Below are 13,449 nucleotides of genomic sequence, written 5' to 3'. Positions count from 1 at the left end.
AATCAAAGAAAATCATACCGTATTTAATAGGTTAATCGAGGTAGTTTACTAAATAATAAATAAATAATCTAATAAAATAATAAGATTCATTTGAGAATCTTATTTAGATTAAAACATTTTTTTCACGCTCTTGAAACTGATTAATTTCTATATATTGTTTTGTTCGTGAACTTTTAACTTTTTATCTAAGGAATATCCGTGAATTTTTTAATCTTATATATAATATAAAATTAATATATAAACATAAAATTAAATTTTCTATTCTAGACATTAAAATTTAAATTTAATATTTACATGTTGCTTAGTAGATGTGTTGAGCCATACCAACCAGCTAATCCTACCTTAACTATAATATTATTATTACATAGAAAAAATTCAAACATAATTTTGTAGTTATTATTTGAAAACACCTAAAAGATTATCTACTCAACTATGATCTACAATTATAAATATTATTTACAAAAACTTTATTATATTGTACTCAAAGTCGAGCAACTTATCAAAATAGCCTTTAATATCACTTCATTTAGTCATCGTTTTCTTAATTAAACAAAATTTGAATGACTCAAAAAGTGTTTCGGGATTGTATTTAACTATATATTCTCGAGTAAAATGTCAGAGGTTCGAATCTTTCCCTTCTTAAATTTTGGAACACTTTACAACTCACGCGTGGAGTATGATGCCTAAAACTGACTCAAAAAGTCGTCTCGGTATCGGATTTACTGTATGAACATGAATTGAATTCTATTTATCTAACCCGGACCATAAAATCCCAATAGTTTAGGAAAGAGAAAAGATTTAAAAGAATAGTTTGGCTCTTCAACTTTGGTAAGAGTCCATATATAGTTGTAAGTTTTAATTTGACATTTAATATAAATGTTAGTCCAACCTATTTTCATATACCAAATATTAGACTTCAAACATGTCACTTAAACCATACAACTCCACATGTCCTCTTCTATAAAATATATCTCAAATATAACATAAAACTTTAATAATCAAATTTTAATTTTTTTTCCAAAATATAATTTACCCATATACCTATTTCACTCGTAGAATACTATTTAGTAAACAGAATGACCAACCTAAGAGCGGAGCAAGCTTGAAATTGGTCGAAAGTTACAATTCGAGAACAAATTCAAAAACTACTAGACGTCTTGCAGGGCAACTCTCAGCAACAAGGACGTTAGACTTTTCGAAAAAATAATTTCTTCTTTTGGGTCTAACCCGCACTATATATATATATATATATATAATCATGATTAAAAGTTTGTAGTATACGGGATGAATCCTTGACTAGCACACTAACCTTTTCTTCGAAGAAAAAAAGAGCAAAAAAATATATAATAAGGTTATCCTTAATTAAAAATATATATATATATGTTAATGAATATCATAGGTTATGCAATAATGGAATAGATTTCACATAATTATTTAATATCCATAGATCTAGAAATGAATGCTTTCATATGGACATAGGCTTATACATATATCACATTATTTAATTCTTTTCTACTTACCCAAAACATATTTCACTATGACATATGTCATCTATATTTAAATATTATTTTCCTTGGTAACGTGAATGGAGGTAGAGCTTATATTAATATACATTCATTTTTTATACTATACTTTTCTTTTTCTAATCTTATTTTAAAATTATCCACACTACCCTTTATTAAACTTCCTTAAACAAATAATAATAAATGCAATTTCGTCATAATATAACCTTAAATTTCGCTAATATTTCTACGAATTTTATCGATAAGCAATGTAATTATGTTAATCGAGGCGCAAATTCAATTGAATAATTTGTTAAAAAATTATAAATTTTAATAAAATTTTGTAACGTCGAAAAGTTTTATCCATTTAGCTTCATGCACGTGTCTTAGAATTTCAATAAATTAAAATTGCAATATAAAAAGTGGGATTTTATCTTTTAAATAAAAATTCTAAAAAATACTATAAAAATTATATATTTAAATATATATATATATATATATATATATATATAAAACATGGGTGTAGAGTTATGAGGTCTTGGAGTTGACCAATTCAAGATGGGATCCCAAGAAGGTTTCTTTTTATTATTATTATTATTATTATTTTACATTTATTTAATTTATTTTTATAATTTGAAGTCCAAACCCAATAAATAATGACAGTGATGCAACAGCTTATTATTATTAATTAACACATAATTATTTATTCAAATTTCTATAATTAATATTAATTTGAGTACCCATTAAAAGTTTTTAGATTCTAAATTAGATTATGGGATTTTTTTTTTTTTTTTTTTTTTTTTTTAAAAAAACCCCAATCAATGGGAGCTTCAAAAGATGTTTTAATGGCTACAAATTAATTAGCTCTAATAAATTGTTGGGGCTGCTTAATTAATTCTTTTTTACGGTAATACGGCTGCTAAAGCTTCTCTTAATTACCATATAGTTGAATAATAATAATAAAAAAAAAAGACGAGATATGGTAGGGTTAAATCCGAGTTTTCACTTCAAAAACCCGTCAATTATATCGAAACATAGTCGTCACAATTTTACTTTGCTGTCCCTAATAATAAATTAAGTGGGTATGAAATTTTGTATGCCCATCTTGAGGTGGTGCATGAGAAACCTTTCTCATTCCCATCCCTGTTCAGCTACCGAGGAGAAATCTCTCCTCGCTTCCTCTCTCTTTTTCTATTGAAACGGGATTCATCACTCCAATTGAGATGGGTCTCCGTGGAGCTTCGACCCTCAAGTTAAATGGACGTCTCCATACCTAGCGGTACAAAATTAGCCGGGACGGGTTTAGGGTTAGGGGTAAGTGAATTAATAAAGGGAGGGCATTAAAGTCAAAGCGGAGATGCAGGGTTTGTGTGTGTAATAATATAGTTTTTCATAGAGACGAGAGAATTGACTTTGGTGCCTCAAAATTTGTACTCATAACAAAATAAAATGGAGAGAGAAACACTTCATCTTCTTCAATTTCAACACTAAAGATAGAGAGAGAAAGCTATGGAGATTGATCTATCACTCAAAATTGATCATCACAAACAAGAATTGAACCAAGAACATCAAGAACATCAAGAACAAGACGAACAAGACGAACATGACGAACACGAAGATTATCGAGTTCCAGAAAAAAAGGGAGTTGATGACACTGAAATTCATGTTGCTGCCTCTACTTTGAAAGTATTTTTGCCACAACACAACGTTAATGTTGGAGAGGTATCATTTAAAACCCTTTTTTCTATTCCTTTTTCTCAATTGAATTCATGAACGAGAGAATCAAATCGATGGGTCGGTAGAATTCAAACTTTTGATCTATTCATCGAGAATATATACTTATATTGATTGAATTAGCTCACGTTACTTTGATTCTATCAATTGGGTTATATTCATGGATTTGAAGAAAAATTCGTATATATCGTTTTTGCTCGAATGGGTTCGTTTTTACGTTTGATATAAACGATAGATGATCTCATCGTGTATACATACATGACGTGTTCGGTGTAGATTTCGGAGTTGCAAATGGAGATGGATCGTATGAAGGAAGAGAACAAGATGTTGAGAAAAGAAGTGGAACAAACCATGAAAGATTACTATGATCTTGAGATGAAAATTGCTATCATTCAACAAAACAATCTCCAAAAAAAGGTATCCACTTCTTGTTTTTCAATATCAATATGGGTTTGATACTCATAACGATTCTATCGGTGAGAATTCGAGCTATGATTTGTTCTTGGTTGAATACACACACAGGACTCTCACAACTTTCTACCGAGCCACGAAAATGAAAACAAGAGGGTCGAAGAACCAAACCGAGAGGTCGAGCTCGGAGAAACGGCAAAGAAGAGACGAGTTCGATCGCCATCGAAGGACAACGAAATGAGAGAAAGCAAACTAGGGTTATCATTAGGGCTTAATACAAACAATGATTTGGAAGAAGATAATGATCATAAGGATCAAGAAGAAGAAACAAGAGAAAAGAGCAAAGAACATGTAACATCCAACATGAAGGCAATGCAACAAAGCAAGCCACAAAGGCCTGAGTTGCAAGGAATGGCACCTCCACACAACAGAAAAGCTAGGGTTTCTGTGAGAGCAAGATGTGAAGCTGCCACGGTAAGTTGTGGATATCATAATAATAATAATGATATCCACATTTAAATGCCTTCGTGTTGTAATATTTTGTAGATGAACGATGGTTGCCAATGGCGGAAATACGGTCAAAAAATTGCGAAGGGGAATCCATGCCCTCGAGCCTACTATCGTTGCACGGTTGCACCGGGATGCCCCGTTAGAAAACAGGTATTGTTTTTCATACAAAGAGAACTAAAAAAGTTGCATTATAACTAGGGATGTACCTGGGTTGAATTGAGTTGAGTCGAGATCAAAATTGAAAATTTGAATGGGTTAGGTTGGCTATTTAAACTAGGGAGGTTAAAAATTCGATGACCTGAAAAAATTGATCAACCTAACCTAACGCACACGGTTTGGGTCGGGTAATAAATTTATTTGAATTGGGTTGGGTTCAAATAAATGAAAATTTTATGAATTGAGTTGGTTCATGAGTTCCCGTAAAACTAATTTGGTTCAGATCAAACCCAAAAATTTTAGGGTTAAGTTCAATTAGGTTCATGGCGTTTAAATTAAAAAATTTATAATTCAAATAATTGGGTCGGATCTAAAAAATTTGTCACAACCAGACTCAACCCAACTCACGAATACTCGTAACTTTAAGATCCTAAGTTGGGTTTCGAGTTGTTTAGGTCATCGAGTCATTTTTTGACGTTAAAGTTTGAATTTTTAGGTGCAAAGATGCTTAGAAGACATGTCAATACTGATAACAACGTACGAAGGAACACACAACCATCCGCTCCCTGTCGGAGCCACCGCCATGGCCTCAACAGCTTCGGCAGCCGCTTCGTTTACGCTATTAGACTCCACAAATCTCCCTCTTCCAAACCCTCAAAACCCTAATAATATTCTAAACTCCTCTTCCTATTCTGCAAACCTTAACCACCCCTCCACCGGGCTCCTCCTCAACCTCACGGCAAACAATTTCTACGCTCCGGTGGCCGCCTCCTCCACCTCCGCTGCCCATAATTCCTATTATCAAAGCAACTTTCAAGCTAATCTTTTTAGTCGTCCCCTTGATGGGCGGACTTGGAAATCGGCGGCGGAGGAGAATAAGCAGCCGCTGATGGGGGAGAGTGTGTCGGCCATTGCTTCTGACCCCAAGTTTCGAGTGGCGGTGGCGGAAGCCATTTCGTCGCTCATTAACAAAGACGGCAACCTCACCGCACCCAATTCTGTCAAACGCTCTTCTTTTGGTACCGAGAAGGATGGCGACGGCGGCGATAGCGGCGGCGGGAACAACAATTGGGTTGCCCAATCGCTCTCCACCAATGGTAAAATTTAATTTCTTGAGATTTTTTTTTTTTTTTTTTCATGTTTGATCAAAATCTGTATTTATATTTGTAGTTTTTTTTTTCTTTCCATGATTTGATTTTCTGATAATAATTATTTTGTAAGAACTCACAGAATTAAGGAATAAATAGGTTTTGGTTCCATGCACAATTTAACTCTTTCAAAATCTCTCGATTCTTGTTTTTTTAAACTTTCTTTTTAAATTGGGGTCAGAGTCTGCTCGAGCATACGTCACTTAGCCGTAAGCGACACAAGAACGAATTGGTCAGAGCCTGCTCGAGCATACGTCGCTTGACCGTAAGCGATGCAAGAACGAATTGACTTATCTCACTTGTTGCTGGGAAGTGAAGTGAGTGTCGCATAATTGCAAGTCTGTTGCCATAAAAAATGCTATTGTGACATTGTCGCGGTCCTACATTTTTTACCGTGCGGCGTCATAATCTTGACATGCCCACTACATTTTTCGCCCCAACTTTGTGACTTTATCGGACTTCAGGCGAGGTTTGTCTTCGCCAATTGAACATTGCTTGCGAGGAATTCAAACTTGTTCAACCACACACGTCGCTTGCGTAACACTTTGCAAATATTTTTTATTTAGCAAAATGTGTTAATGGTGAAAAATAAATAAATTCATTGTTTGGATGCATGAAATATAGTCGAGGGATGATTTATGAGATTTAGTGAAATATAGTAATCAAATTTAAATTAGGTCCAAATCATAGTGATCGAGTTGAAACCAAATTTATAAATAATTTCCCCTAATTTTAAATTTTAGTGTGCATTAGTTTATTAATTTCAATTATTCATCTCATTAATAAATGATGTTAAATAGAGTTTAATTAAGCATTATAGACTAATACATAAGGGATTAGTATGGTCACGTTGTAGATATTAACAATAAGGAGGACCAATAGGATGAATAAATTAAAATAGTAACACAAATCATAAAATCATAAACCGAAATCAACATAAATGTGACCGATAGAAGTTTTCAATTGAAAATCTAAAACATAGATCAACTGATTAAAGCGCATTACAACAACTACCTCACTCTTCGATCGAGAAACAAATCTTGGAACCAGCAACAGAAATAGGATCATACTGATCATTCAATTATCTGAAAACATCAAACAGCACAGCAATTTGATAAACAGCATTCAATGTGGGATCATGTTGCCTAACAATTTTATGATTGGATCACTAATGTTAATAAAGCAATCATAAAACTAAATTAAGGGAAGAAGTGTTCATACAATCCAACGTCCTTTCTTATTGATGATGGCTAAGGTCTTCATAGTTTTTGCAAAGTTCTTGGCATTTCTTGTAGATGCGAAGATGAAGTACACAAAAAGGCATTGCATAAAAAATCAGAAAAATGCTGCAACCAAAAGGATAGGAACCCCCACATGCCTAACTCTCCATTTACTTTATTTTCGTAAATAGTTTTGGTGCAACCTGCAACAAAAAGCGTCTTTGAAGTTAGTTAGATCGAGCTTGCCTATACTCAAGTTGTTTATGGACAACTTCTTCTGCAATCTAATCTACTTCCTCCTACAACAACCAAAGATATACTCACACATTTGTCGACGCAAGACCAGTAATCAAAATATTGTCCAGTGCAATGCTTATGGCCACTGTCATCCCCTTGGATTCTCTTCACGCATGCCTATCACATAGAAACACAATAGCCATCATTTTACCTTATCTTTATACCAATTCTACAATTTGATTCTGCTCAGACGTGATGAATAAAGTACCAAGTTAAGACCCCCTACTCATTCCTATACATCAACAAGGTGTCATAAGTTGAAACCCACATATAGAAGAGAATATATGAATTTGTGAATTTTTATAAAAGCACATCATATGCACATCCCAATATATATGTCTCCGAATTTGGTGGGGACCGGTATCCACGGGGAAGCAGATTCACAATGAATGAACGACTGGTAAGGGAGTCAACGTGAAGCCCAAAGCATGATATCAAGCTTATCAACTAGAATCAGTAAATCAAAACTGTCTCAGATTTGGAGAAAATATATCTTCAGTTTCGTCCTCAACATTGAGTTGAATTCACAACTCAAAGGAGCTACATTTTGTAAAAGAAAACTTGTTGAGGACGCTACTGTTGCCTCCATGACCTAAATGATTAGCATGAGAGGGCATTGATCCTTCACCATAATTGCACAAGGACAATTGCGTTTCCCCCACAAGGTTGCGCTAATAACTTTTTATTGGAACCTGGACTTTCGTTAGAGAAATGATAAAACTAGTACCAAAATTTGAATTTCATTCTTGCAACTTTCCTTGGTCATTCTCCAAACAGATCCATAAGTTTAAGTGATTGGTGGCCACTAGTATATTTTATTATTTTCAACCAAAGAAACCCACCCACCACCAAATCCCATCGCAATTCATAACTCCAACACCCTTTACGGCTTTTTAAACTCTAATTTTCTGAGAAAGGCCACTCCCTTCAAGCTGGCATTTCTTTGAAGGAACAGTTCGCTGAATACTAACTGATGCAAAGTTCAAAGTTAACAAGGAAATTAACAGTTTATAAATGGATGTACTCAATGGAGAGATACACAATCTTCAACCTACTGATTATTTCTAATGAGAATAGAAATATAACCATCCATGAAACCAGGTTTCTAAAGTTTATTCATGAAAAAAAAAAAACAGAGAATGATGAATACAAGTCAAATAACTGAAGAAAACACATATACAACTTGTTACTCCCCCACAACAAAGACCAATAAAACACTACATACCTGGTATTCAAGCAGTGGTTTCACACACTTGGGCTTGCAAGCTTCTTCAAGATACCTCTTCTGATCAACGGGTTCTTCATCTGCCCTATTACCAAGAAACAAGGAAATGTAGATCAGTTAACATCAAATACAAATAATCTTCAACATTATGAAAGATAAAGACACCGAGTATGAAGAAGATATGCATGTACAAGTAGATTCAAACCATATGAAGTAATTCAATTTCCATTCTGACATGCTTCAATCATTTGTATTCAAGAATGTAAGTATCCTACTGATTATTAAACCTTAAAAATCGCCATAAATATAGATCAGATCACTAAGCCGGTAAAATGCTACATCTTCCAAGTGTTAACACAACTGATTTACATTGAAACTAAATATACAGCAACCTCATTCTTCCCAAAATAAGTAAAATTCACAGAACTTCTATATTTCATAGTTTCAATTTAAGCAGCCCGGAGATGATATTTGTCATCGCGGTTGTTCAAAAAACCAAAATTCAGAGAAACATTTGTCCAAGTATGTGCTCAACAGTCCCCCCACCCCCAACAATAACTCTTCCTCTTCCCACTGTGAGCTACTTTTGAGGGAAGAAATAATGGTTTGGAAATCTATGAACGCAAAATAAGAATGCAATAAATGCTAACAAAACAACACTGGACTACAGGGTTATAACTCTAAAGCAATGTAGCAGACAATCAAAACGGTTCGTGTAAGAAATAAAAGGGTAAAAGGAGAATGTATAATAAATGGTGAAGCTAAAAAAAAATACTCACATTGCTAATAAATAACACTGACTTGGAGCAAAAAGAGCAGGCTAGAAAACCTGGAAACATTCAAATTTGAATTATCATAAAAACAAACATCAATACGGAAAAAGAAAAAGAAGAATATAGTTGCCAAATTGTCATTAGTTGTTTGTGGATAAATGCAAGCATCAAAATCAACGAACTTTTTTCCATGAGTTCAAAATGTCCATCAACCCATGCCTTTATCTCAAGCATTCTTTTGAGGAATGGCAGACACAAGATACATTAAAATTTGAAATTGACCGGCCACCAGACCAAACGCAAGCTTTTAAGAGTATCATTCGCTTAAGATAAGATTTCAGGTTCAGATGTTACGCATTCAGAAACGAAGGTACAATCAGAGAATCTCCGTCATTTTCACCAAAGGAAAAGCAAACGATTTCAGTCTAATGACATGTACCCACAAATTAAACTCCCTATAAGGTAGATAATGGTACTCGTTAAACTTAATTCCATTCCAAGAAAAACGAAAAATCCAATTCAAAATTCAAGACTCCAATTTCTATCAGAAACGATGACTTAGATCATACAAACAAACACAAATTTTTCCCCCTCAAATACCAACTACTAACGACGTAATATAAATACACGTCAAAAAAAATCCTCCATCGATGTCGAAACTTCAAAGTAAAAGAATCCAATTGATAAAAGATAAAAACACGCCCAGAAACGCGAAAACAGACGATCGAGCAATCAAGGAAAATTAAACACGGATCCGGTAATAAAAATCGAAAACAGAAAAGATAAACTGAGGACAAAATTCATCTAAAGCTCAAAAACACATAAAAATCTCAAAGGAGCGGAGTGTTTCTCCTCATCGAATTCATACCTTGGAGCTGAAGCACGAACCTGGGAAGGAACCAGTAACTCTGTTTAGGTTTAGTTTCGAAGTCGAGAAATTGCAATTTGACAAAGCTTCCACTCTCCGGTTCCTTTGCTCTCGGGCCGGATCCCTTTAGGGTCGGTCGGGTCGGGTAGCATTTTTCGTCTTAAAATCATTATATGCTCCTAACAAATCACAACTTGAATCAAATAATTTCAAAAAATTATTTTGTTTTTACATGGAATGGTTATCACACTGGCTTTACAAGAAGTTATCTAGAACGTTATATGCTTAAAAAATAGCGTCGGACTCGATATCAAGACAAATAAGACCGAAGCTACAGATGATTAGAAGGAGCATCAATGCAGTGTTTGAGTCGATCAGTATTCCAATAGCTAGATTTTGGTTGTTTCTACCTACATTAAGATTATTCCAATTATATCAACGGTGGTATTTTAGTTAATTTTAAACATTTGTTTGACAAGCTCGAGCTCGAACACTTTTTATATAGTTAAATTCGATTTCATTTCGCTAACAAATATTTACGTATCGTCATCAGTCTTACGGTTTTAAAACGCGTCTATTAGTGAGAGGTTACAAAAAAACATTGCACTCTCAAACGATGCTTAAATATATGAGATTTTATTATACGACAGAGGTATAATATTTTTATTTGATTTCCAACCAGTTTATTTTGATTTAGATATTACTTGAAACCCACTTTAAAATTTGCCAAAATTAGGTTGAAATTAAGGAAATGAAGGAGTTATGGAAGGCCAAGAATAGGGTTCTCCTAAGATCTTGGTTACCCATTTGAAGCATTTTGGGGACTATAAATGCCTTGTATTCTTTGTTCATTCTTCATCCCAACACCTTATTTCTCATAATAATAAGAAGAGAAAGAAGTCCTAATTTGGCCTTCTTTCTCTCCAACATCTTCCTCTCTCTCCCTTCTAAACATGGGTGGTTGCACTAGCAAGCCTAAAACCATGGACAAGAAGGAAGGCGTCCTCGTCCCTACCTCTGCTCCCGTTCTTGTTGTCGAGGAGACTGCAAGGAAGGAAGCAACATCGAAGAAGGAGAAGGATGTGAAGGTCGAAAATCGACAAAGAAAGTTTGATGATGATGAAGCTAATGAGAAGGTTGAGGTATACAAGAATTTCAATGGACCCTTTTGTTCTTATTTTGATACCAAATTTGAACTTTAGTCCTATGCTGCTCTATCAACCGGTGACATTATCCTTATTTTAATAGCAAACTCGTGACACGAATATTTTCAGTGATTTGCTCTACCAATTTTAATGGTTAATTCAATAGCTATACCTGCCATTTCATTTCAGTTCTTTATTTCCTAACTTCAGATTCATGGCCGTGTCTTTTCTTAGGGCAAAGCAACCGAAGAAGCAATCGAGGACAAAAAAGAAAAGCCTAAAGAAGACGCCAAGGTTCAAGCAGCATCGCCTGTAGCCACCACTGCCGCACCTGCGCTGCTCGAAGACAAAAATGCCGCCGTCGAAGTAGCGCCTGTCGTGCCTAAGAAACCCACCGTCGAGGCGCCGGTAGCAGACGGAAAACCCGCCGTCGAGGCGCCGGTAGCGGCCGAGAAACCCGCCGTCGAGGCGCCGGTAGAGGCAAAGAAGCCCGCCGTCGAGGCGCCGGTAGAGGCAATGAAGCCCGCCGTCGAGGCGCCGGTAGAGGCAATGAAGCCCGCCGTCGAGGCGCCGGTAGAGGCAATGAAGCCCGCCGTCGAGGCGCCGGTAGAGGCAAAGAAGCCCGCCGTCGAGGCGCCGGTAGAGGCAAAGAAGCCCGCCGTCGAGGCGCCGGTAGAGGCAAAGAAGCCCGCCGTCGAGGCGCCGGTAGAGGCAAAGAAGCCCGCCGTCGAGGCACCTGTAGAGGCAAAGAAGCCCGCCGTCGGGGCCCCGGTAGAGGCAAAGAAGCCCGCCGTCGGGGCCCCGGTAGAGGCAAAGAAGCCCGCCGTCGGGGCCCCGGTAGAGGCGGAGAAGCCCGCCGTCGGGGCCCCGGTAGAGGCGGAGAAGCCCGCCGTCGAGACACCAGTAGAGGCGGAGAAGCCCGCCGTCGAGACACCAGTAGAGGCGGAGAAGCCCGCCGTCGAGACACCAGTAGAGGCGGAGAAACCCGTCGTCGAGACACCAGTAGAGGCGGAGAAACCCGTCGTCGAGACACCAGTAGAGGCGGAGAAACCCACGATTAAGGTACCGGGAGAGGCAAAGGAACCAAGCGTTGAGGCGGCAGCGGCAGCATCAACAGCAGTGGCAGCGGATCATAAACATTAGCAGGAAAAACACAATGAATATTATTGGCATATGTAACATTTAATTCATTTCATTTAGAAAATTATTAACGGNAATGGCAATGCTTATAATTCTTTTATTCCATAACTTCCATCCCACTAGTTTTTTCCCCCAAATTAAATTTTATTTATTTAATTTTTTGCCACGTGGCCGATATTTAACTGGTGATTCCGAGAACTTCATTCATAAACATCATTTCTTGTATCGTATGCGCAGAAACGAACGAACCGAAAGATAAGATCTGAAACAGGGGCGGCGATGAAGAAATCTACGGCGGCGACAACGGTGGCGATCCTGTGCTTCATCCTACTCTCTGCGGCGGCGATGACGGTTTCAGCCGACGCCGCAGACTGCATCGACGGCTGCTTCACCGCCTGTGTCCAGAAAGACAGTGAGTATTTTTCATCTTCCGATTTCCTCTCTAAACTTCTTCCTTCTTCCAATTGAAACCCTAATTTGTTTCTCTTAGTGATTCTGAAAATCTCTGCGTTTTTCCTTTGTATGTAATTTCAGAAATTAGTTTTCGAATCTGTTAAAATTAGGGCTAAATTAACCTAAAAAAAAAACCCTAAATTTTATGGACGGAATATTAGATTCTTATAAAAAAAAATTCATTTAATAATTAAATAAATTATATGACCTAAAAAAAAGTAATAAAATAAATAAATAAAGTAACAAAAAGTTGGCTATGGTGCAGCGAGGCTGATGCAGCGTTGTGAGGGCAAGTGCAGGATTAAATGCGGTCCAGGTATTCAAATTAATTTCTATAATTTAATTTCAGATTTTTTTTAAAATTTCTTTTTTTAAAATTAATTTTAAAAAAGAAATTAGCGAGAGATTAACTAGTTAAATACATATATTAGTCTTATTGTCGTATGTATTATTGGTTATATTCGTTCGTAATTTAGAAACTTTATTAAATGTGTTTGCAGGTACTAAATTTGAAGGCGAAGATATTATTACTTAAAAGCAACTCGTTTCTTAATAATCATTGTCGTGTTTGAATTGTTGTGTGTTTCTATTTAGTATGCTTTAAATTTGGTTTGATAACTATTTGTTTTTTTTTTAGCGTTTATATATTTAACTTTATTAAATGAAAAATAATATAAAGGTAATTAGATTTGTAAGCTTTATGTATTATTATGTATATATTTTAGGGTATGGATAGTTATATTTAATATAACTATTATTTATATAATATTTTAAAAATTATATTATTTGATTTAAAAAAATTGTTGAGTAGGTTGAGATAAAGACGTAAAGCAAATAAAATGTGTAAGAAAATGTTATATAATATTT

The 13,449-nt window shown here is 35.7% G+C and overlaps 3 protein-coding genes across 3 annotated transcripts; 2 read left to right on the top strand and 1 right to left on the bottom strand.

The window, feature by feature from the left end:
• The first annotated feature begins 2,972 nt into the window (after positions 1 to 2,972).
• LOC111479902 (probable WRKY transcription factor 9) lies at positions 2,973 to 6,089 on the top strand. Its single transcript, XM_023124808.1, has 6 exons — positions 2,973 to 3,224; positions 3,513 to 3,653; positions 3,759 to 4,121; positions 4,194 to 4,307; positions 4,810 to 5,410; positions 5,643 to 6,089. Exons 1-6 carry the CDS (start codon positions 3,012 to 3,014, stop codon positions 5,666 to 5,668), a joined length of 1,458 nt encoding a protein of 485 aa, XP_022980576.1. The 5' UTR covers positions 2,973 to 3,011; the 3' UTR covers positions 5,669 to 6,089.
• Positions 6,090 to 6,501: 412 nt separating this feature from the next.
• Positions 6,502 to 9,948, bottom strand: LOC111482139 (cytochrome b-c1 complex subunit 6-like). The gene is made up of 5 exons (XM_023127812.1): positions 9,845 to 9,948; positions 8,983 to 9,032; positions 8,204 to 8,288; positions 7,006 to 7,095; positions 6,502 to 6,884 (listed from the first exon to the last, which is right to left on the bottom strand). Coding segments are annotated over exons 2-5 (210 nt in total). The 5' UTR covers positions 8,985 to 9,032; positions 9,845 to 9,948; the 3' UTR covers positions 6,502 to 6,851.
• Positions 9,949 to 10,716: 768 nt separating this feature from the next.
• LOC111480661 (fibrous sheath CABYR-binding protein-like) lies at positions 10,717 to 13,225 on the top strand. Its single transcript, XM_023125822.1, has 4 exons — positions 10,717 to 10,986; positions 11,224 to 12,541; positions 12,848 to 12,898; positions 13,083 to 13,225. Exons 1-2 carry the CDS (start codon positions 10,798 to 10,800, stop codon positions 12,130 to 12,132), a joined length of 1,098 nt encoding a protein of 365 aa, XP_022981590.1. The 5' UTR covers positions 10,717 to 10,797; the 3' UTR covers positions 12,133 to 12,541; positions 12,848 to 12,898; positions 13,083 to 13,225.
• The last annotated feature ends 224 nt before the right edge of the window (positions 13,226 to 13,449 follow it).

This window comes from Cucurbita maxima, unplaced genomic scaffold, assembly GCF_002738345.1.
Source record: "Cucurbita maxima cultivar Rimu unplaced genomic scaffold, Cmax_1.0 Cma_Scf00001, whole genome shotgun sequence".
NCBI lineage: Eukaryota > Viridiplantae > Streptophyta > Magnoliopsida > Cucurbitales > Cucurbitaceae > Cucurbita > Cucurbita maxima.
This window is presented reverse-complemented; position numbering and strand designations above follow the sequence as displayed.